Here is a 23,923-nt window from a genome sequence, read left to right as displayed (position 1 = left end):
ACCTCCAAGCTGCGTGCAATTGGAGCTGATCTGTTCACTTGGTCCTGGATTGTTTCCCCTGTACTGGTCAGAATACACAAAATGGCTGTAGCATATTTGGGTATTGGGCCCTTAGAGCACTGAACCACTGTCTATGTGGAAATGAGATAATGTCTTTTCTTGCGCAGCAGGCTGCCTGAAGTTAGGATGTACCAGGGATGAGCCAACAAGCTATGCAGTGATTCTGACATGTCAGGTATTTAACAGAGCTTGCTGCCAGTTTAGGAACATTTAGATCTTTGAGACCCTTTTCCAGTGGCATCCATTAGAGAAAGAAAGAAAAGAGAGAATGAAAAATAAATCTACTGTATTACAGACACAATGAGCTCTGGATCAAAGTGGGATGGAGCTTGAAAGGTGATGTTTTCAATTTTGCTGGCCAGAGGGGTTGTGACTCGGATAGCATGGGTAAACAATGAGGAAAGAGACAGTCCCTCTGGGAGTCAGTGTCTGACTTAACGAGCCAGCAGTTATTAAAAGATGAATACAGGAGAAGTGAACCGTGCTTTCTGGCTGGTAGCATGGCTTTTTTTTCTTCTTTCTTTCTCCCTTTCTCTTAAAGATCAAAGGCCTAATTTTAGCGCAAGTCCTATTTATGGACTGTTTAGCCACTCTGTCTGCTTTATTCATGTTATAGAACAGTGGAAAATAAAGAGAGCTGAGGATATTTCCAAATGTCCAGAGCTCATTCCCGATGCAAGACAGAAGAAAAGACCTCAGGCTTTCCTAGCAGAGGTTCTGTATAATTTGACTGCAAAGGTAGTTCCCTTCCGCTTCCTCAGCTCTTTCAGTCTTTTGTGATCAGAGGCTGAAGAAACCCTGTGACTACTCCTGCTCTTCAGCAGAGCTATCTCCTGATCCGTGCCTTCTTGACATACTGTAGCTGCCAGGACTGGGCAGAGTCCTCTTCTTGAGGCTGGTGCTGAGTACAGGGTTGAGTGTTGCTTTGTGTGTCTATGGATTATATTCCTAATCATACAGCCCAGCATGATGAGCAAGTGCACTTCTTTTACAATAGCATGAGATTTTTTGGTCCATTTCAGGATGTGAATTCATATAACCTGAGATTCTTTTCTGTTAACTGGCTGCTTCTGCCCTGCTCTGGACCTGTGTAGATGATTTTCTAATTCTGCTCAGTAGTTCTTTGTGTTTCCTCCCAGTACTTGCCCTGCCTTTTCCATCTCCCTCTTCCGCTGTCCCAAGGCTGTTTGTTTTTCTAATTTATACAAACATTTCTTGATTGCAGTCTTGTTCTGCAAAATTTTGGGTGGCAATTGTCTGTCAGTGCAGTAAGTATGCTCAGTTGCAGCTGTAATATTAAACAGTAATTAGGAGGGAAACACAGTGTGTGCCCTGGTTTTTGTTATTGTTCTTTTGTTGTTGTTTTTTTCCTTGTTTGTTTCTCTCCTTTGTGTCAACATTTCATTCAGTTTCCTTTGGATGATGTTTCCATAGTCAGTATCACTTGATACAATGACAAAATCCTGGAAACACTTGCAGATTCAGAATTAACTTTGGAGAGTAATAGAGGCTGTGTCAGGTGCAGCTCTGATGGTGTTTAGAAAACTGCTCTTGTTGTAGGCATTCTGTGCTGCCCATTAAAGGCATTTATCAAGTGAAGCAGTCTGATATCAACACTGCTGGCTGCCAGGTAAATCTGTCCCCTCCCCAGGTTTTGCAATACTTGAGTATTTGGATTGGTCTGAAACTTTGTCTTCAGGAGGGATGAAGGGAGAATAAGCTGTACAAACCTCTCTGCTGGAAATTGCACAAGAGGTATTTCAGCTGGGGGCAGGGGTCTGTGTGTCTCTGCTCCCTTTACACGGCTGAAGCTTAATTGGGAAAAAGCAGGAGATAAGGGTGTGCTGTGTAGAACTAGAGTGGAGTTAATTCATGCGGAAGAGCTTGTCTTGCAAGTGGGAGCACTGAGCAGAGAGAAGAAACCTCCTAAAATTCTCTCTAACTCTCCAGATTCCCTGCAGCACTTTGTTGCAGGCTGTGCTGGTGGGAGCTTGTCAGCCCCCCAGGAATGAAGCTGGGGGAAGCAGGGCAGGCTGCGTAGCAACTATGTTGTGAAGTGGTAACAATTCGCAAGTAGGGCAGTAACAAAATCGATTTTTCTCCTCTTCAGCTTGGCAGCTCTCCAGGTGCCTGCTCTGACACAATGAAGTGTGTAGCTGGGGAGGGAGGGACTTTGGGTTGATGTGGGGGGGTTATACAAAGAGACAGGAGGTTAATCATTGAACTGATCACAGTGGATGGATTTATTTCTGGACTCAATTTCCCAGGAACTCCACTATCCCACCCTGGGGGAAATGCCTCAGCTGAAGTTTCTCTAGCTCCAGCTTCGTGAATAAAGACCTGTCTCTTTGGAGTTAATCACAGCAGCTCTGTGACTACTGAGTCATCCATCTGCTTCAAGAAAATGTTTGCTGTCCACTTGCTAGCTTTCCATTTCACAAAGCTAAAAGAGGATCAAATAAAAAAGGTAAGATGCAGCATTATGTAATTCCTGTTTTGAAAACTGTTACTCAGATACTGTGGGGTCTGCAGTATGTCATGCAGGCTAAATAATGGTGTTATCTGTTAACGCCATACAGCCAAATGGGGCAAAAAGCATTCTGACCCTAAACCATCTGACAAGTGTGAAGATAGGTCTGGTTAGTCCTTTCCCCTCCAGTTATAAGTTCTCTTTCAGCGATTCAGCAAATGATCTCCAGAAAGGAAAAGTGGTGCTTAAACTTTATCTGGCATGTTGTGGTGTAACCCAGAGGGCAGAAAGGAGCCTCTTGCTGAATTGGTTTGTAAGTGTAGTGTGAAGGCTGGGATTTCTAAAGCTGAGTAGGAATCAGTGTTACTCACATTGTAGCAGGGAAAACTCCTGGGGTCTTTGGGCCAGGACTTTTGGATCTCAGGAGGCAGTTCCAACTAATATTGGTGTGGGTGAAGTGCATGTGTCTCCTCTGGTTCAAACCTGGCTGATCACTCTGACGTTTGTAGATGTGATCTTAGATTACAGTTGGAAAAACTCAAGATGGCCCATATCTGAAGCCATCCGCACTGGGAGTGAGCAAGCTGGTTGCTCTTCCCTAGTCTACTTTAATGGCCATGCTGTAAAGTGTTTTCTGGCTCTCCATCATAAGACCACATGGGACCTGTAAGCTTCTTGGGTCAGAGGTTGCCTGGTTTCTAGACATGTCTGCTGCAGTCCTGTTCTCCTGGCATCTCCACTGGAGTGCTTTCTGTTGGCCATTGCTGCCAGGCTCCAGCCTCTTGTTTTCCAGCCAGCTGGAGACAGGGCTGCCTGCAGACCCATGGTGGGAGATCCAGGGTCCTGGTGGGTAGGTCTGCCTGCACTGCTCATCTCATCAGCAAAGCAAGCAACACTGGATTGTCTTCTCTGTGCCCTTGCTTAAACGCAGAGTTGCTTGTTCTTAGGGAGGGCTTCTTCCACTGATTCCGTCTTGAAGAGAAGCATTCCAAGAGAGGTTCTGGTATCTCAACAGTCAGATGTCTGACTCCATCTCTCAGTCATAGACCTTTTATTCCCATTATTTTATCAACAGAAGGGGGCCCAGTGCCTTTTTCTTGTGTGATGATCTGATCTGAGATCTCTCATCTAGACAGCACTATTTCTTATTTTTTTTACTAAGGGAGAGACCTTGTGGAGCAGTGCTTGAATGGAGTGGGCTCTTCAGAGAAACATCCAGAGTGTAGTTGAGTGAAGACTTCCCTGAAGTGAGGACTGTGGAGAGGAAGAGCAGAGGGATTCTGGCAAAGCCATTAAAAAAAACACATGCTTTGTAGAGTTCTCTTTTAAGAAACCCAGGGTAGGCTGTATGGGACTGAGTTGATTTCTCCCCATTAGAAAGAAGGAATGCCTTCCTACTTCTCCCTTCCCAGGCTTATTTGCTCCCTGGTGGCAAGAACAAGGCCTTCCCCACGATGAAAACAGTGCTGTTTCCATAACTGAGGCAAGACACTTAAAAACAAGGACCTACTGTCCTTGTGCAGTAGGGAGGAGGCAGCAGGACAGTTTGGTGTTGGACAGCCTGGCTATTCGTGTGTTTACAAGCAAATGGTATGTGAGCAGCCCTTGCTCTGGTTGTAAATCAGGCTAGAGAATCAGCAGGCTTTCCTGAGCTCTGCCTTATCTAGTTCCTCTGAGAGGACTGGCTCCTCCTGTGGTTGTAGGCAAACAACATGGGGAATGCAGTTGCTGTGGCGAGCTAGTGCATGTTCTTTGCAAACAGACATGGTTATTTTTATTACTGTTTAGTTGTTTGTTTGGATTTTTTTCCACAGGGACTTTTATTTGGGTCTATATGAAAGTGTATGAGTGCTGTTTCCTCCAGTCATTGTAATTTCCTGCTTTCTTTCCTTCATTTCTTTTCTTTTTTTTTTTTTTTTTCTTTTGATATGCTCTGAAAAGCAGAGCTGGTGCTTGGGCTGGGCTGGTGGATCATACACAGTGATGGGGCCTCAGAAAAACCTTGGAGGAAATCAAGTGCTTCTGCAAACAAGAGCTACAACAAAAGGTCTAAATAATGGTCTTTTCAAGGCACAGGGGATATCCAAAGGCAGCTGCTGCTCCTTGCCAACTGTATCCTGTAGTTTAAGATTTTCTCCTCTGTGTATGTTTTGCTGCTAGATAAGTGCTGGAGTTACTTTCAGGGTCCTGGCTCTTTCAGGTGTGTCATTGCTGCCCATCAGTTTAAAATGGGATTATAGATAGGTAATTTGTTTGTACCTCATTAATATAGGTGGCCAATCCAAATTGCAGAAGAGAACAATTTAGCTACAACCTACTTGTTCTCTTCCTCTGTTTAATCTTCTAGACCTCCTTATGTAAATGATACTGATACAATGCTCTGAATAGATTGCGTAAGAATGTAGCCCATGTTGCAAGAGCTGAGTGTGTGTACTAGTGAAGCACTGGGAATTGTCCTACCTTTCTCCCCTGCCTCTAGCCCTGAGTCTCATGTCATGGGAAGCAGGATGTTAACACAGATTACCCTCCAGAGGATGTCCAGCCGTTTGGAGCACAGAATTATTATGCCTGCCTCATGTTTGTTCATACAGCACCAAAGTCTGGCTCAGCAGACCATTTAGATGTTGGCAGATTCTCATTTTGCTGTGTTAATCCTTTCTTATACCAGCTATGTAGTTTCTAGGCCGCTTTACAGACGTGCATCCAGCCCTGCAGGTAAATGTCAGTCCAAGCAGTGTGTTGTCTTGAAGAAAATGTCAAGTTTTGCCCTGATGAAGCTGTAGAGGAACTGATTAGGTTCTCTACCAGTTTATCTGAATGAGTGTTGTTTCACAGATGCTTTGATTTCCTTTAAATTCAGCTGTCTTTTATTTTGATGTATGCTGTGAGTTACAGACCCTTAAGAAAGGATATTTACTGCACCCAAAAATGTGTTTTAGAAGTAACCCTAGAATCACAAGAGAATGGAGGACAGAGCTGGAGTGAGAAGAGGCTTTGAGCTCCAGCCTGACATGCTAACAAGTTAATTGTCTGTTGAGTGGAGCAGTAGCTGAATAGATGTTTTCAGGTTATGGCTGACACGTTTGGATACTGATGACATTTTCTGGACTTGACTCAGGGATGTCAAATTTTCACCAGGTTGAGATATTTTGCAGTTCTAGTTTATTACAGGAGAGGATGGTGTAAAAAATAGCTTATCAAGAGTCTCATGTAAGTTTGATGGGATATGTATGTTGGCAAGTTATTGAGCCATTGAAAAGACAGCAAACTTTTTAATAGTAATTCACCAAGGCTCCATTAAACATTTTTAAGACAAAGTTTTTATAACAGTAAATGGTCCAGTGATGTTCTGGAGCTTGCTTGCTGGCAATCATGGGAATTTAGGTGCTGAGGTCAAAACAAAATGAGCTTTTAAAATCAGAGAGGTGGGGTTTGCATAGGTTATATGCTTACCTTCAATTTGTTATATATGTGAAAGGAATTATTTTGTCTTCTTAGGACCTGTTTAGCCTCATGTTCATCAAGTGGGTGGGAATGAGCATAGTAATTCTTGTCCGACACAATAAGGAGTGCTGCTAGAACTGGAGTTCCAGATTTTCAGATCCTTCATGCCAAACTGCACCCCTCATGGTTAGGAAACTAGTGCAAGTAGCCATGAAGTTCCTGGATTTTTTCTGCTTGCAGAGATAAAGACAGACTCCCCAGTATACATAGTTCACTATAGCATGAAAGCAGTACTCATCCCAGCATGCTGCTGAACACTGAGGAACCTTCATGCAAGTAACACCTTTCATCTTTCCAGGTTGACAGGTACCTGTATCACATGCGTCTCTCCGATGATATCTTGCTGGATGTGATGTCTCGCTTCCAGGCTGAGATGGTGAAGGGCCTGGGGAGAGACACGAACCCGACGGCAACAGTAAGAATGCTGCCATCATTTGTGCGCTCACTTCCAGATGGCTCAGGTGAGTTCGCCTTGCACCATCACAGCGGTGCTGATTTAGGAAGACGGTGGGTTGCTGCCAGTACTCAAGGACAGCACAACAAAGACATAGGGCAATCAGTGGCTTTGGATTACTGCCTATCTCATGTTGAGAAAGGTGTATATTGAGGAGACAGCAGCATGGGGGAATGCTGGCAGAGCATATTTTCCCTCTACCGGATGTTTTTTGTCCTACTGCAACTTGCTTGAGGAAAGGACCTAGTAAGTGCTCAGAAAACCGCCTCTTTCTTCCATAAAATGCAGATGTACCCAGTGCAGGCCTTGCTGCAGGAGATGTGGCTGGACACAGCAAGGGCAGCCTCTACAGCTCAGACCCTGCAGTGCAGTGTGCTGCAGGTGGGGGGATGTGCCAGTATTATTGCCCTGGCCTTCATGGAAGGAAGGCAGGATGCTGCAGTGAAACCTCTCAAATTGCAAAGTGGCAGCAACGTTGTGTTTTCAGAGCTCTGATCCCTTATTGCCTTCTGACAGCAAACTCTGCACTGCTTTGTTGTCCTAAAAGGTAATCCCTGCCTGTGCTTCCTTGCCTTCTGCATTGGGAAAATTTGCTTCTGGGTGGGGTCTACCAGGAAACAGCCTGCTCTGCTTCTACAGCTAGATCAGCTAGATCAGTTGCTCCTAAGTTGAGACTTAAACAGAGGGAGAAAGTGCAGTGGTGTGGTAGTATCACCTACCACTATCACCTACCACAGTATCACTAGCACACAAGGTGAGGTAGTATCTTGTCTTGTCTGAAGTAGCCTGTCTTGTCTGAAGAAATATGCACATCCAAAATAATCTGGCTCAGTTTGCTCCTGGCATTGCAGGCTGACAGAAGGTTATGTTTTTTTACCAGGTTTAATCAAGTCTTTGAATCTGTGCAGGAGTCTCTGTCTGGCCTAGGTTAGGACTCAGTGTGTAACAGCTGTGCAGGAACCTTAAGAGAAATATTTGCTTTGTACCTCATTTCTACAGGACTTCATTCCTTCTGAAGGTGAATTTCCTACAGTTAAATGAGAAGTAGCACTTTTAATGGCATATAGGGAATGTAAGGACGTTGACCTGTTGGAGTGAATCCAGAGGAAGGCCACAAAGATAAGAGGGTTGAAGAACCTCTCCTATGAAGGCAGGCTGAGATGGTTGGGCTTATTCAGCCTGGAGAAAAGAAGACTCCAGAGACACCTTAGAGGAGCTTCCAGTACTTAAAGGGGAGCTACAAGAAAACTGGAGAGCGACTTTTTACAAGGGCAGGTAGTGATAAAACAAGGGGGAATGCCTTAAAACTGAGAGAGGGGAGATTTAGATTAGATATTAGGAAGAAGTTCTTTATTCTGAAGGTGGTTAGACACTGTGAAGTGTTGGAGATTGCCCAGAGAAGCTGTGGCTGCCCCATCCCTGGAAGTGTTCAAGGCCAGGTAGGATAGGGCTTTGAGCAACCTGGTCTAGTGGAAGGTGTTCCTGCCCATGGCAGCGGGATTGGGACTAGGTGGTCTTCATTGGTCTGTTCCAACCTAAACTTTTCTGTGATTTGGAGGCTAGTCCTTGAAATGAAGAATATCTGAGAGATATTATATACAGTCCCCTCAAACTGCCTGGCTGGAACTGGACACTTCATTTTGCTGCTACCTTCATCAAAGAAGAAGAAATATTTAGGTCAAGTCTTCCTATCTCAGGTCTCACATGGCACTGACCTTGTCCTGAAATAGCAGGGATCCTCTGAGGTTAGGAGACTTGGAAAATTGCATTTAATATCATCATGTTGCAAGACTTCATGTTCCTCAAGGTCAACTTTGGGCAATGCTCTCCTGGCCTGTGTGACCTTTCTGCTTTGTCAGTGCTGCAGAGTCAAGCTGGGTTGTGTCTTATTGACATATTACCTATTTTAAGTATCACATTGATTTTTCTATTTTTGCTCTTTTGCAAAATCCTGATTGGTTTTGTGTACTGACAAAACTTCCAGCAGGTTTAAACACCTCAAACTTGGCTGGATTTTCCCATTTGCAATAGCAACAAACTTTCAGATACTTCAGTGTCCTCAGTGAAGATACCTGAAGTGACCTGTATGCATCATCAGTTTTTAATCATTTAGGGATTAATGGTCTGACTAATGTCACAGTTTACTGAGTAACTCAGTTGGCCTTCTCACCTTTGTGATATCTAACCATGGAATTACAGGTAGAATTTCCTGCTTCCTTCCCTTTCAGGGCCAGATTTGATAAAATTTAGTCAGGTGTTTGAACTGTGGAACAAAGATCACACAAGGCTATGCCCATACCTGCACTTTCCTTTTGGGAAGGGTGTTCTCCTCTGTGTGGAATAGATAATTTTTTAAAAATTATTATTACTGTACCCCTGAGGCCAGAAGTTCTTTTGTCTGAAGTCTCCTGCTAGAGAAAGTGTTCGAGTTAAGAGTGCTGCTGACTGAGAAACAGAGGGGTACTTTTACAGAAACACCTAAAGGTGTTTGGAAATGACTGGTTTTGCCTTATTTGGAAGTTGTCTTCTGCAGTAGACCAAGCCTTAACGTGACTTCAAATCTTGCATCCTTTGCTGGATGTGGGTGATGCTCCCAGACTTTAATTTCCCCACATTTCAGGGGTGTACTGTTTTGTAGCCCTTCTGTGCTCTGACTGGCTTTGCAGTTGCTTTGGGCCTCCTTTGCAGAGAAGCTTATCCCTCTGCAGCTTGGAAACATGCTGAAAATGAAATTAACTGCGACATAGCAAGCTGGAAGGAGGGACCTGATGCTCTTGCTAAGGTTTGCCAGCTCTGAACCTTCCTGGTGGAGGTGCCAGGCTTACAGGATAAGGACCTGCCATGACGGGGCCAAAGAGCTTGTGGCCATGGTGAGGGAGGGGCCCTGGACTGTGGCTTTCAGCATGGCATCTGGGCCATCCTTCTCAGCCACCACTGCTGATGGTTGCTCACTTGTATTGCAGAGAAGGGTGACTTCCTTGCTGTTGATGTGGGTGGCTCCCTGTTTCGTGCCCACCAGGTGAAGGTGTTTGATGATGGAAAGCAGAGCAGCCAGCTGGAGAACAAGTTTTACCCCACACCCAAGGAGATCACACAGGGCAATGGAGTTGAGGTAGGGCACACAGGATATTCTGTGCTGGTGCTATGCTTGAATGCATGACTGCCAAACACAGTGTGAGTCTGTCTTCTCCTTTCTTGTGCAGCTCTTTGATTACATTGCTGACTGTCTGTTAGACTTCATGGAGACCAAAAACCTGAAGCATAAGAAGTTACCTCTTGGTTTTACATTTTCTTTTCCATGCAAACAGACCAAATTGGAAGAGGTAAGATACAGAAAGAAATACTACTAGCAAACCTAGCTCCTTGCAGAACCTGGAGATGCTATTGCATGGAAGTGTTACCCTACGGCCTTTTTTGTGGGGTCATGTTTACATAGCTCTATGGAGAAAGCATGGATGACCATTAGCATATAACTAGACTACCATTTAGAAACTTATTTCCAATCTCAAGGCAATGTGATCTTTAACCTAAAGCTGTTCTTTTACTTAATCAGTAAGCAACTCATACTAACCATGTGCCTTTATACAAAGACTGTAAAACACATACTTTTGTGTCCTGAAGCATGGTTCTTTTTTTATATTGCTGTCATTCAGTTTCTCTTTTACAGTTGATTCTAACTAGGAAAGACCTCTAGCTGAGCTGTTTGAGAGGCTGCATGGGGAAATGAAGGGCTGGTTGCAGTTATTTTTTGGTCTCTTATTCCAGCCTCTCTTTTATTTCTAGGGATTTGGGCTTTGGGTCCCAGCCCTGCAAATGCTTTGTGCTTAATGCTATTAGTTTGTGATGAGCATCAGTGAACAAAGTACAGGGAGAAGCATTTGCAGGGTTGGGACTTCATTTCTGTACCTGTTAATTCTGTTCATACTGACAGGCACCCCAAGGTGAGATGTTCTGACTTTATGGCAGATTCGTGTGCTAAAGTTGCAGCTTTTGGGTCACTGGACTGTTACTTTGCAGGGGGTTCTTCTTGCCTGGACCAAACACTTCAAGGTCAGAGGAGTTCAGGACACAGATGTGGTCAGCTCTCTGCGCAAGGCCCTCCAGAAGCATAAGGCAAGTTTTGTACCTGCAGGAGAACCTGACTGGCCACAGATTGTCTTCTTGGGAGATCAACTCTTGGTGTGTGGGTTGTTTTTGGAGTTGTCAGACATTCTTCAAGGACTGCCAGTTGCAAATTCCCAACATGGCTTTATGTCTAGTAGATCTGTCTCTGCTTTGGAGGTGAAGCTGTGTAAGGGATTGTAACTCAGGCTGGCCTGGTCAGTCTAACAGTGATGGCAACTGCACACTGATAAACTGGGCTGGCTGTGACAGTGGACCAGTATGGCCCTGTCTGACTGAGCAAAAGGGAATTTGTTGTGAAACAATTTGGTAAGATGTGGATACACCCTGTGTTTCGTACCCTGACTTATGGGATGAAGGTTGGGAGGGGGAAGCTGTCATTTAAAATTGGCACATACAACTCTATCAGTGCTTGCCTGTCCATTTCAGTCTGTAGGTTGGAGTCCCTGATTGTAAGACAGCAGTAAGCATGATTAAATCTGCCCTTGAACCAGTGTATACCTTTGAATAACATTATGTTTTAGTATTTTTGAAAGTCTTATTGGAAAGCTTGGTGCTATTGGTAGCACCATCTAAGAAATACAAAGTATCTTTCCATACCTTGACATCTTTGTAAAAAATGAGGAAATTCTTTTTTCTCGCATGATAAAAATACATCCTTGATTTTGGTTTTTAGTTCACTTCTTTCTCTGCATCTGTCTTGCTGTAATTAGCAGGATCAAAGGATCTGAGAGTTGCTGGGTGAAGTCTGCCCCCTTGCTAATGTTGGCATCTGAGTTACAAGAATCCTGTGCTAACTTTGATTTTACTTTACCAAGTTACTGCAGTGTGAAAGGAAAATCACACAGCTTTGATGGAAAGGCTTTTTACTTGAGTGTGGTATTGGTGCCTGGTTTTGTGTTAAATAACTGCATTTATGTATGTATATTTTCTATCACATTTGGTAGGATCTGCTCAGGTAGTAGAACATTATCCTATTGTGCAGTTCATAGGACAGATATATGGGTGCTAGAATATCACAGAATTCAAACCAACAACACATTGTTTTTCTAGCAAACGAGATTGGATTGGGTAAAAACAAATCCTGTGAGCAAAGATCCTGGCTGGCCAAGCACTTGAGAATTCAGAGATATCTGTTACTTCACAGAGTTGTGGGGATAATGTTATAAAAGGAAACAGTATGTCTTTCAACTGAAGAGCTTTCCTGAACAAAGCCTTCAGAGTATGACCAATGGAGTATGTCTGCATGTTGTTGCTTCAACACACAGGAGGCTTTCTAAGATTTTTTTTTTTTTGTGTTACTTGCCCATCTTTATGCTATTAGGACATAGACGTTGATGTTTTGGCAGTAGTCAATGACACTGTGGGAACCATGATGACTTGTGGATATGATGACCAGCACTGTGAAGTTGGACTCATAATTGGTAAATTTTTCTGATCACTAAGTAGTCTTTTTCTCCTCAGTTGTTTAATTCTAAAAAAAAACTGTAGTCAAAGGGAATGTCCCAGTACAGGAAAGAGCAGGAAGAAAATGGAAAAAACAATTATTTTCAAAGATTTTCAGATTTTCAAGCCTGGCTGCCTTCTGTAAAGCAGCTGTTTTTATGCTGATCACATTGCCATCAAATGCCACAGTCCCCATTTTGTCTGGGTTCAGTTGTGACCAGCATACTAAACTTTTCTGCTGACTGTATAGAAAATTAGTGTTTGTCTGTCTAGAGAAAGCTGAATTCCTCTCACGTCTGGTAGTTAGGATCAGCTATGTTTTCCACAGTATCTCCACTTTGTGCACTATGGTGGCTTTTTAAGACACATAGAAATACATTTGAAAAAGAAAATATTTTTAAACAATCCAAGCCTTAGATTAATTTCTAGAGTTTTTTATTCACTGTGAAATGATTATTTAACCACAGGGTTAGGTATTTATATTTGCTTTCAAAGACAATATGCTAACTTATTTTCAAATATGTGGACTTAAACAAAAAGCAAACCTGGAACAAGGAAGTAACTTATCTGCACTGTCTCCAATATTCACAGGAACTGGCACTAATGCATGCTACATGGAGGAAATGAGGCACATCGATCTGGTGGAAGGTGATGAAGGGCGGATGTGCATTAACACAGAGTGGGGTGCCTTTGGAGATGATGGTGCTTTGGATGACCTCCGCACAGAGTTTGACCGGGAGCTTGATTTGGGATCTCTCAATCCTGGAAAACAATTGTAAGTGATTCCCTGGCTGATTTGCCTGAGCAGTCTTGAGTTCCGTGAGTGTGTTTCCAGGAGCCCTTTTGGAACAGGAATTAGATTATGTGAACCCAATTTGACTTGATGCTGATTCTGGCTTATCCAGACCTCCCCTTCTGAAATGGGAAGAATGAGTACCTTTTACACTTCCCAGCCTCACAGGCCAAGGGATTGCTGCTGCAGTTGCTAATGTGTTGTTAAAAACAGGTGGTTGCTCTGGTATGATGCTGTGGAGGAGTAAAGACAGGAAGAAGGTAAACAAACGGCGTATTTAAAGCATGGTTCATCAAAATTGCTTCTGCTGGCTGAGCTGCTCTCAAGTCTTTTGAAAATTCTCTTTAATTCCTCATTTATCTTGAGGGGCAGGGTCCCAGTACCTCAGAATGCACCCCATCTACAACTTATCTCCCAAACTCCTTTTGTACATGCTTAAATGTGATCAACCTGCATAAGAACGTAAGATGCTTATGCTTGAATTTTCATACCTTTGGCTAGCAGGTAATCCTTTGTGTGTAATCCTTCTTGTGCCCCATTCCAGGTTTGAGAAAATGATCAGCAGCCTGTATTTGGGGGAACTTGTAAGACTCATTCTCCTAAAGATGACAAAAGAGGGTCTGCTTTTCAATGGGAAGGTGTCAACAGCTCTGCTTACTAAGGGCAAGATTGAAATGAAGCATGTGTCTGCAATGGAAAAGTAAGAACCTGCAATATGGTGTTTGAGAGTGGCTGTTATTCTTTCACAAGCACAGCAATGATAGTGAACATATAATTATAATCCATGAATACTGGGAACAGTCCTGAACTTTTTAACTTGATTTTGCTTTTGCCTAGGAAGTAGGAAATAGGAATTGGTGGCAGGTCAACTTTTAGCAAAGTACCACAGTAGAAAATGTGTTGTTAACCATCACAGATGCAGGTTGTTTAAGTAACCTCTTTGGAGACCTGAGTACATTGGATGATTGTTGCAGTTCTGAGTTTCTGTGATGTGGGAGCACTGGGGTTGGGGAGATGTAGCACAGACTCTGGATCAGCTAATGGATGACCACATGGAAAACTGATAGATTCTAGTGTTTTGAAGAGGAATCCTAATCCTTATTGTTACTCCAGGAATAATTTTCTTTGTTGTATTGAGTGAGCCTGTACATCCATTCCTGTGCTGTCCTTCTACAGGCTAAATATTTTATCCTGCTCTCTTCTTTGCTAGCTAATTGGTAAATCTCACCAAAAACTGAACCTCAGGAAGCAGCCTCTTAAAAGTCTGGTCTGTCCCGCAGGTACTTCAGAATCCTTGCATTAGATGATGTGTTCTTTTGTTTTGGGGTAGATATAAAGAAGGACTGAACAACACAAAAGAGATCCTTACAGAACTGAACCTGTTTCCCTCTGAAGAGGACTGCATCGCTGTTCAGCATGTCTGCACCATTGTTTCCTTCCGTTCCGCCAACCTCTGTGCTGCCGCCCTGGCAGCCATACTGACACGACTAAGGGAGAATAAAAAACTGTTGAGGATGCGAACCACTGTTGGGATTGATGGGGGACTCTATAAAACCCACCCCCAGTAAGTAATTAAAGGGGATTTGGTAATCGCTGGCCACATGCTTGTGTGCAAAGACTTGCCATCTGCATGTATGTGTGGCTTTTCAGGGATCTGCTAGTTTTGCTGCAGGGCTGGGGTGAGATCTGGTGCAGTGCAGAGGATCGGAGTGGTTTAGTTATGGCAAGGCTGCCTTAGGGGCTTTAGAACTTGGTGTGGGGTGGCAACAACATGACACATGGGATAATGGTGTCTGGAGAAGAACAATTGATTCCTCAAGTGACTCTTGGTCTCCAGGGCACTTGCACTTCACTGGGTTCCATCAGCTGGATGGAAGTCTAATTCCAGACGGAGGTTCTCACCCTCTGTGATTGTGACTGTTGTTGCCTGGTTTTTCTCCAGTGTCCTCTCTTGGCACTGGCACATGTTTAAGAGGTATATTCATGTTCCTGTAAGTGTACAGGTTCTGCAGAACAGCCAAAAATCAGGATTGTCTTATCCATCTCCAAGACCAGTTTCTGACCTTACATGCTTCTCTTGACTGTGCTTCAGCACTTGCACTGTTTCGTGTGTGCATGTACTGGAAATGTATGTGAAGTAAACCAAGCATGAAATGCCTGTGAGAATCTAAAGAAACTCTTTGTTCCTGTAGATATGCCAAACGTCTGCACAAAGTAGTGAGAAGGCTGGTCCCAAACTGCGATGTTCGGTTCCTCCTCTCTGTGAATGGCAGTGGGAAGGGGGCTGCCTTGGTCACAGCAGTGGCTTACAGGCTGGCTGCTCAGCGTAAGCAAATTGATGCTGCTCTTGCACCATTTCTGCTGTCCCTGGAGACCCTCAGAGAAGTTAAGAACAAGATGAGGACTGAGCTAGAATATGGGCTAAAGCGCGATACGCAAGCCAGTGCCACAGTGAAGATGTTACCCACATATGTCTGTGGGACACCAGATGGAACAGGTGGAGTCATTTTCTGGTTACATGTTGGTTGTTCAGGAAAGCTGCTTGTCTGTCTTCTGAGGGGAATATGCCAGTTGTTCTGGAAAAAGCCAGGGTGATTTATGTTGGCAAACTGGTGCTTCCCGAGACGTTATCTGGCTGACCCTTCAGGCACGCACTAGCAGGCTGGTAGGATAAATGCTACAGGGAGCGGTGTGCTGTCACTGGCACAAATGAAGTTTCTTGGGGATGTATGGCAGGGTATACCTTTCTGACTGGCAAACAGGCTACCAGAAGAAAAAAATGAAATACCTTCCTTTTCTTACAGAGAAAGGGAAGTTCCTTGCCCTTGATCTTGGTGGGACAAATTTCAGAGTTCTGCTGGTCAAAATCAGAAGTGGAAGAAGAAGATCAGTGCAAATGTATAACAAAATCTTTGCCATTCCTTTGGAGATCATGCAAGGGACAGGAGAAGAGGTAACCTTTAATGAACTTTTAACTGATCCAGCCAAGGCCTGTTACATACGATTACTATGAGATTTATGTACTTTTTTTTCCTTCCAGCTCTTTGACCATATTGTCCAGTGCATAGCAGACTTTCTGGAGTATATGGGGATTAAAGGTGCTCGCCTGCCTCTGGGCTTCACCTTCTCCTTCCCGTGCAGGCAAGCCAGCATTGATAAGGTGAGAACTGCAACACAGAATGGGTCAAGTGGCAGCTGTGAATCTTTTTGGTAAATGGCATCATTTTGGATGAGGGTGACTTGTTGGTTTGGAAACTGCACCAAAAAGCTATTCTTCTACATGCTTTCTTTCAAACAGGGCTTTACAAGGTTAGGAGGGGAGGGAAAAGCCAATTTGTCTTTGAAAATAATATTTCACTTGTTTTGTGGGGATTTTATTACTTTATCGGGCAAATTAATTGTGCTTCGTGAGAAAGTCATCATCCTATAGAAATACAGGAGGTAGAATTTAACCTTCTTTAATCTGCTAATAGATGGATGTTACTTGGTTTTGTTCTATAAAAATTAAGCTCTTATGATTGTGAAATAACTACATATTTATAGTAGCCCAAGAATCTCAAATGCTGCCTTAACTCTTCAATGGCAAGAGATAACATGTGTCTCCTTCTACTTGCTCAGCTGCAATCCCAGGGTGTTTCCCTAACTGTGCTGCCCAATTCTGACTATATAACTTCTGCACTGTATTAGTTTCTTTTTGTTGAGTGTCAGCGGGCAGAACTGAGCTAGCTTTTCAGCTTGGGAGAGTTGGCTTTTTGACAGATATCTTCATCTTTCCAGATCTAATGCAAGAAAAAAGAAAAGCCAGGAAAAAATTATTATCAGATATTCTGATGCTTCTCCAAAGGAGGGTGGGGAAGGTTGTGTTGCTTAATTCTAGTCAAATATGTAGAATATTGGGGAAACGATAGGCTCCTAATTTATTGAATATTATTATGTCCTGTTGGGTTTCACAATAACATCTAAGTCTTAGCTTCTAGTCTCTTCTGTCTCAACTTCCAGATCACAGTTGAGAGTTTAGCAAAAAAGTGGGGAGACAGCTCAATATGCCTTCTAAACCTAGTATTTCCAAGCATAGTATTTAGGTCTTGACAAATTATGAGAAAACAAATTCCAAAGCAATGGTGGTAAACTGAGTGAAATACATCTGTGTCAGGGTCCCACAGTATGTCACCCTGTGTGTTTGGTCTTTTACTGTTGCTAGAACTTGAGGGTTTTTTTAAGAGCAGCTTTTTCTCTCAGTTTCCCTCTTTTTTTCTTATTTGGACAGACAGTCCAGAGCCAATCACCGAGTGGAAGGTTAATTACTTCATGTAATCTGGAAATCTACTTCTGTCAGGCCACATCACTGTCCAAAAAAAAACCCCAAATTAATGTTGGCCTGGAGTACTGGGATCATACCAAGTGTCCTTCAGTAAACTAGCCAAAAATTAACAGAGGATGTTCGTTAATGTTTGTTGGGTGTCTGATTATTTAAAGCAAAAGTATTTTTTAGTCTTTCCCATTATTTAGATAATGCAGTGCCTTCATGCACAGAAGGTTTTCCAAATGAGAGTATTAGAAGGCACTGAGTTGGTAGTGTCTTGATAAATAGCTGAGTAAACCTGGAGTCACTACCGTCAGCAGTTGAGTAACAAAGGTACCCTTGCACACACTCTGCATGAGACACTCAGAGTAACCTGTCCAGGGAAATACATTTAAAAAAAATCGTGGAGCATTTGTGGAGATAAAAATAGGTTGGTGCTTGGAAGGTACAGTCTTCTCTCTATCTTCACTTATATTTTCTTCCTCTTCTGTTTCAGGGAACACTTGTGGGATGGACAAAAGGTTTCAAGGCGACAGACTGTGAGGGAGAAGATGTTGTTGATATGCTGAGAGAGGCCATCAGGAGAAGAAATGTGAGCTATTATTTTCTGTTCTCTTTGGTGTATTTAATGCACTCTCCCTCTTCCTCTGGGATACCACTACTGATTGTGACTTGTGTTTTAGGAGTTTGATTTGGACATTGTAGCAGTGGTGAATGACACCGTTGGGACAATGATGACATGCGGATATGAGGATCCAAACTGTGAGATTGGCCTTATTGCAGGTACAATCATATTGAAGTGACCACTGTAGAAGTAAGCATGCATGTAGGTGCTAGGTCTCACACCCTATTTTAGAATTTCTAAAACAGCATCTTTTATTTGAGTTTGATGTATGGTGTTACTAATCAGTTGGGGTTCTTGGCAGATTTGTATGGTATTTAACAGAGGGCATAACACCTGTAGCAGATAGGATCCTGAATCTATTGGACTTTAGATCATATCTCTAATAGTACATAGTAAGTGTGTGTGTCATGGTTTAAACCCTAGCCAGACAGCTTGTTCACTCACTCCCAGTGAGTGGTGCCGGGCTGAGAGCAATCGAGGACTCCTCCCCCCGGGGCTCTCCCCTTCCCCGCTCCCAGAGGAACGGGGAGGATCGAAAGAGTGCAACTCCCACAGGTTGAGACAAGAACAGTGCAGCACCCAATGTACAACATAAATCACCACTGCTACTACCAACGACAACAGTGATAAGAGAAAATAACAAGGGAATAGAATACAATGCCACTGGCCAAGAAACAAGTCCCACCTGGAAGCCCGTGTCCTTCCGGGTAACTCCCAGTTACCCCCCATCCCGGGCATGACGTGCTGTGGTATGGAATACCTCTTTGGCTAGCCTGGGTCAGGTGTCCTATCTCTGCTTCCTCCCAGCTTCCCCTCCTCCCTGGCAGAGCATGAGCCTCACAAAGTCCTTGGTCAGGGTAAACGTCACTTGGCAACAACCAGAAACATCGGTATCACCAGCACTGTTCCCAGGCTGGAAGTCAAAACACAGCACTGCACCAGCTACCATGAAGGGGAAAAATGACTGCTACTGCTGAACCCAGAACAGTGTGCATGGTAAAAGAATATAAGAACAGCACACAGAACATGAATCCTTGTTTGGACAGATTTACTGCTTAGCAAGGTCATAGGCCTTGGAACAAACAAGTATATTTAAAAATTTGAATTAATTATTTTTGGGTTATCTAGATGATTCCCCCAGTAGGTACCTCCAAGTTTTCAGCCAGAATTACATCTAAGCATGTAAGGTCCTAGCCTCACAGAATGGTTAGGGTTGGAAAGGACCTTAAGATCATCTAGTTCTAACCCCGACACCTCACACAAGACTATGTCACCCAAGGATCTGTCCAACCTGGCCTTGAAAGCTTCCAGGGATGGAGCATTTACCACTTCTTTCGGCAACCTGTTCTAGTGCCTCACCACCCTCACAGTAAAGAACTTCTTCCTTATGCCTAACCTGAAAATATCTGAAGCCCCATTTGGAAAACGGACTCTTCCAAGTGTCCAAGTACACCAGCCATCGCATTTCGTTTGGAGAACTGGTTCTTGTATTAGTTGTTGTAACCGATGTTGCAAGTGGTAAGACCCTGCTCACCAACTCATTTCAGACTTTGTAGCTGCTTGACTGGCTCTTGGCAGTGTTAGCTTTTGAGAGCATGCTGTCATGCAAGATGATGTGTGGTACATTACAGCCAGAGTGGCAGCAGTTACTGACGGCTTCCATGTGTTTCAGCTGCTACTTCATTTTTCTGGCTGAAGCCTTGTCATTTCTTTCATCCTAGGAACAGGCAGTAATGTGTGCTACATGGAGGACATGAAAAACATAGAAATAGTGGAAGGGAATGAAGGAAAAATGTGCATTAATACAGAATGGGGAGCATTTGGTGACAACGGCTGCATTGACAACATCAGAACAAAATATGATAAAGAAGTAGATGAAGGCTCACTAAACCCAGGGAAACAGAGGTAAATGTGATGGTTCTGATGCCAAGAGCCTGAAGAAGTCAGTCTTTGAGACACACTGGCTACTTTTAAAAATGTGCTTAATGAGTAAATAATAAGAAAGGAAATTTTAATATTACATTTAATTTGTTGCATGGTAAGTAATGCAGATATCCAGGACAAAAAAAAACAAAGATGTACATTTGTTTCTGTTACCACAGCCCTGATTTCACCTTAAGGCAGTTCCCAAACGGTACTGCTCTTAAGATATCCCTGCAAAATGCAGGCCTTGCTGTGTTCCTCCTCTTAGAGTGTTTTTTCAAAGGTAAAAATACAGCTTGTGCAAGAGGATAAACTGAACCTGACCATTCTTCATTTGGTAAAGACAGCATCAATTACATATGACTTATTGGTGAATGCATATGCTTCGGTATGCACTCTGGCTTTAGCACTACGTTCTGTTTAATATTGCAAGTTTTTATTTTCTAGTTCTGCTACCTTTTAACATAGGTAAATATTCTGTAATTAATATATGTACTTGAAGTCACTGCAACATGATTTTAATGGTTGAAAGATGGAGTTCAGTGGGTATTGCTCTGCAAGCTTTTACTGCCTTTTTAGAGTTGATAGGGCATGAATGTACCACTCATGTTAAACAGAGCTAACATGCATGTACATCTCTTTAAAAGCATTTTTTTTTTAATAACAGGTATGAAAAAATGACCAGTGGAATGTACCTAGGTGAAATAGTAAGGCAAATTTTGATTGACTTAACCAAACAAGGACTGCTGTTCAGAGGACAGATTTCGGAATCACTCAGGAAAAGAGGCATATTTGAAACAAAATTCCTGTCTCAGATTGAGAGGTAAAGTTGTTAGATTTACGTTATTTAAATCCCTAAGGTGGTCTGGGACCTCTAGAAAATAGTTTTCTACAAGTCTTCTTTCCCTCAGGAAGTCAATTGTAGCTGTCTTCTTTGTGTACCTGCCTCCTCCTCTCCCATTCCCTGAATAAAAGCCAAAAAGGAGAACTGTGGGAGTTCCAGAATTATTCTGTAATTCTGTGAATTATCATTTTCTGTCCATGCAGCTGTGTTATCTTGGATGCCTTAACCATCAAGCATGATTATACTTGGCTTGTTTCTTGTAGGACTTAAAATAGTGCTTATTTAAAAAATAAAAAGTCAGTGATGTATGAATACTCCATGAATATGTGCTTATCTACATATTTGTGCATGATTGCAATGGTTTTCCAGGCTATTTGAAACCCTTTCTACTGTTGAAAACCTTGAAAGGTAGTGTCCCAGCCTTGAGATCAAAAATAATGTAATCAGGTGGCTGATATGACTTAGCTCCCTCATGACTTTGGAGGTTAGGTAAATAACTGCTGTTTGTGCCTTCTGGAAATACAGTCTAACGTAACAAAGGGCATGCCAGGAGCAAGTCTTCATTCTGAATTCAGGTTGGAATCTACCTGGAAACAATTGGAGAGTGTTAGAGCTGGAGAAGTAGTCCCATTTCCTGGGAATCTTAGCTGTAAGACTCCCATTTGCATGCTGCCGAAGCTTTTCCTAATGCCTTGCTGCTGCATGCGTTTCCCTCTGTGCAGTGACCGGCTCGCCCTCCTCCAAGTCCGGCGAATTCTGCAGCAGCTGGGCCTGGACAGCACATGTGAAGACAGCATCATTGTGAAAGAGGTGTGTGGAGCTGTTTCAAAAAGAGCTGCCCAGCTCTGTGGGGCAGGACTGGCTGCTATTGTAGAGAAGAAGAGAGAAAACCGAGGCGTGGAGCGCTTGCAAATCACCGTTGGAGTGGATGGGACTTTGTACAAGCTCCATCCCCAGTGAGTACCTTGGTACCATACCACTTCCCTTTGCTGTTTGCTCATTTCCACTGTTAAAACATACTGATCTGTACCAGACTTCTGCCAAGGTGGGAAAAAATGAGAGAAGGAATAAAGATCTAACGTATTTCCCTGCTTTCTCTTGCCTAGCCAAAGGATCAATACCTGAAAAGTCAAGTCTAGCTACCACTGTGAGACTTCTCGGGGGTGTTGAGTGAGCTTACTCCTCCAATATTTTTTTTTTCCAAAGTTTTGGGGGTCTTCTGCAGTATCTGGGTGTCCCAGATGAAAGTCTGTATTGAGTTTTTGGAGTGGAGTAAGTATTTCATAAGCAAGGCCTAGAAGTAGATGCAATAGCTTTTCACTTGGCAGAAGAGAGCCTCTTCCATGATCTCTAAAGGCAAGGGAGGTCTCTGGCATCATGCTGAACAAAATTAAAACGAAGAAAGGGAATTAAGTTTTGATTGTGTACAGAATCTTTTATCTATCATGAACAGGAGGAAAAACAAACAAAAAGGCATGCTGTGGAGAACCAGTAGATGTTGGCTGAAGTTATGGTTACTTGATAATATATAAAGATCTCAGGCCAGAAAGCAGCTTCTAAAATGTTCTGTTCTTCTCTCCTTTTCCTTTCAGTTTTTCTAGGGTCCTGCAGGAAACAGTGAAGGAATTGGCACCTCAGTGCGATGTGACTTTCATGCTTTCTGAAGATGGAAGTGGGAAGGGAGCTGCCCTCATTACTGCAGTAGCAAAAAGATTGCATTATGTTGGACAGAAGTGAAAATGAGAGGTCAAGTAATTTCAGCACTGCTAGGCACGTGCTCTAGAGATTTGCTGAGCGCAAAGATAGCTTTACCAGACACCAGTACACAGGTACCTGTTTTCAGGGAGCAGCTAGTTTTGGCCAACCACTATTGTGGACTTTTGTCCTTTGGTAAGTTGGATCAGATGTTTCTGCTCCCCACTGGCATTATATCTTGGCATACCACAGCCTACTCAGTTCTGTACTTTCTGCAATGCATCTATAATGCACATGGGAGAGTGAAAACAAAGCAAAATGATCAACCCCAAATGTGTCTTTTTACAATGGCTAATTAAGCTACTGCACCACAACAGAGTTTACCATCTGTTTCTTAGGATTTCTGTGTGGTTTAGTTTTGGCTTGGCCTGGCTCAAGGAAAATTGAGATCCTGATGTTGCAGCTATCTAGTGGACATACTTTTTCAATGATTCACAGGTTTACAATAAATCTGCAGGTAAAATAAATTAATGGACTTTGATCAGTGATGCTCCCCGCTCCGCTACACTGGTTGCAGGTGCATTGTAATGTAATGCTTCCCTGAGTACAAGATGCATGTTTAATAGATGAATGTAAAGGAAAAAAATATGATTCCACAAAATATGAGTTTGTGTCAAAATACATTAGTGCATCTGAGTGCACATAAACCTAAACCAATGCTGAATGATTTTGACTGTGGCTGAGTCTTTTGATACTGGAGGAAAGAAAGAATGTAGAAGCAGCTACAGGGTCTGCTATGTTAATTTTTGGGCTGCCAAAGTAGTTGTGTAGAAAGAAAAAAAAAAAATCACCTGAATTTCTGAAATTCTCCTCTTTGTTTTCCCTTTAGTTATCTCCTTGCCTGCTCATGAGAGGATAGTTGCCAGTTTGTGGAAGGGAGCTTATCCTTGGTTTTAATTTGCTTTCGCTGGCTGCTCTGCCTATGTGTAGTCTGTTGTAAATAAACCTGTGGTGCTGTGAGCCTTTGCTTCTCTGTGTAGTGCCTCTTCTGAGTTGTGGGAAGAACATGCAGGCAAGTGGGAGCTTTCTTTAAACCTATCTATAGCAGGACTCAACAGCACTGCAGTTATTATGAAGGTGGCTTGTAGATAGAGCCCATGTGCTTGTGTGATCGAACATCGCTCACCTGATTTGCCTATCTCAGAATAAACTGAAACAATAATATGGTACAGAGAAGCAGCAAATTTGTATCCTGCTCGTCCCTGTTCTCAAGTATTCCCATATCTCTTTTAATCCTTTCTTCTTGGGTATTTGCTTCTTTTCAGGCTGGCATCACAAAGTGGGGTCAAGAGATGTGCTTTAAACCTAGTTAGGTCAAAAGTAACTATAGTGCAGGGGGATAAGCAGTTGGGTTTATGTAATAATCTTTAACAAGGCTGTTGGGTTTAAATTTAGCAATGGCAAATTCAAAATTTGAAGCCATAGACATTTCCTGTTTTGTAGTTCTTTAAAGAAACATGTCAGCAGCTTTATGTCTGTGTTGGAGTCACTGGATAGGTAAAAAATAGTACTTGTAAGTAATTTCCACTTCTGAAGGAATTCCTTGTGGTGCTGAGCTCACTAGACTGAACAAGTGGGAAGAGACCCGTAACAAACTTGTATTATGTTTTAATGTTTTCCTCCT

General features: G+C 42.9%; 1 protein-coding gene across 1 annotated transcript; it reads left to right on the top strand.

The window, feature by feature from the left end:
• Window positions 1-1,627: 1,627 nt before the first annotated feature.
• LOC133266626 (hexokinase HKDC1-like) lies at window positions 1,628-23,259 on the top strand. The gene is made up of 19 exons (XM_061448042.1): window positions 1,628-1,815; window positions 2,328-2,527; window positions 6,333-6,495; window positions 9,452-9,600; window positions 9,692-9,811; window positions 10,506-10,601; window positions 11,935-12,034; window positions 12,648-12,831; window positions 13,394-13,549; window positions 14,180-14,413; window positions 15,042-15,346; window positions 15,654-15,802; window positions 15,890-16,009; window positions 17,649-17,744; window positions 17,836-17,935; window positions 19,499-19,682; window positions 20,368-20,523; window positions 21,267-21,500; window positions 22,137-23,259. The coding sequence occupies exons 2-19, from the start codon at window positions 2,465-2,467 to the stop codon at window positions 22,279-22,281; spliced, it is 2,754 nt and encodes a 917-aa protein (XP_061304026.1). The 5' UTR covers window positions 1,628-1,815; window positions 2,328-2,464; the 3' UTR covers window positions 22,282-23,259.
• Window positions 23,260-23,923: the final 664 nt, after the last annotated feature.

The sequence above is a fragment of the Pezoporus flaviventris genome, unplaced genomic scaffold, assembly GCF_033815535.1.
Source record: "Pezoporus flaviventris isolate CSIRO_AGI_PZ_B2104156 unplaced genomic scaffold, CSIRO_AGI_Pfla_v1 ptg000001l, whole genome shotgun sequence".
Classification (NCBI taxonomy): domain Eukaryota; kingdom Metazoa; phylum Chordata; class Aves; order Psittaciformes; family Psittacidae; genus Pezoporus; species Pezoporus flaviventris.
Note: the sequence above shows the minus strand (reverse complement) of the source record. Positions and strands in the feature narration are given on the sequence as shown.

Coding starts and splice junctions, on each gene's coding strand:
- LOC133266626 (XM_061448042.1), top strand. CDS start 2,465: ATGTTTGCTGTCCACTTGCTAGCTTTCCATTTCACAAAGCTAAAAGAG. Junction 14,414..15,041: donor CTCTATAAAACCCACCCCCA/GTAAGTAATTAA, acceptor TTGTTCCTGTAG/ATATGCCAAACGTCTGCACA. Junction 17,936..19,498: donor TGAGATTGGCCTTATTGCAG/GTACAATCATAT, acceptor CTTTCATCCTAG/GAACAGGCAGTAATGTGTGC.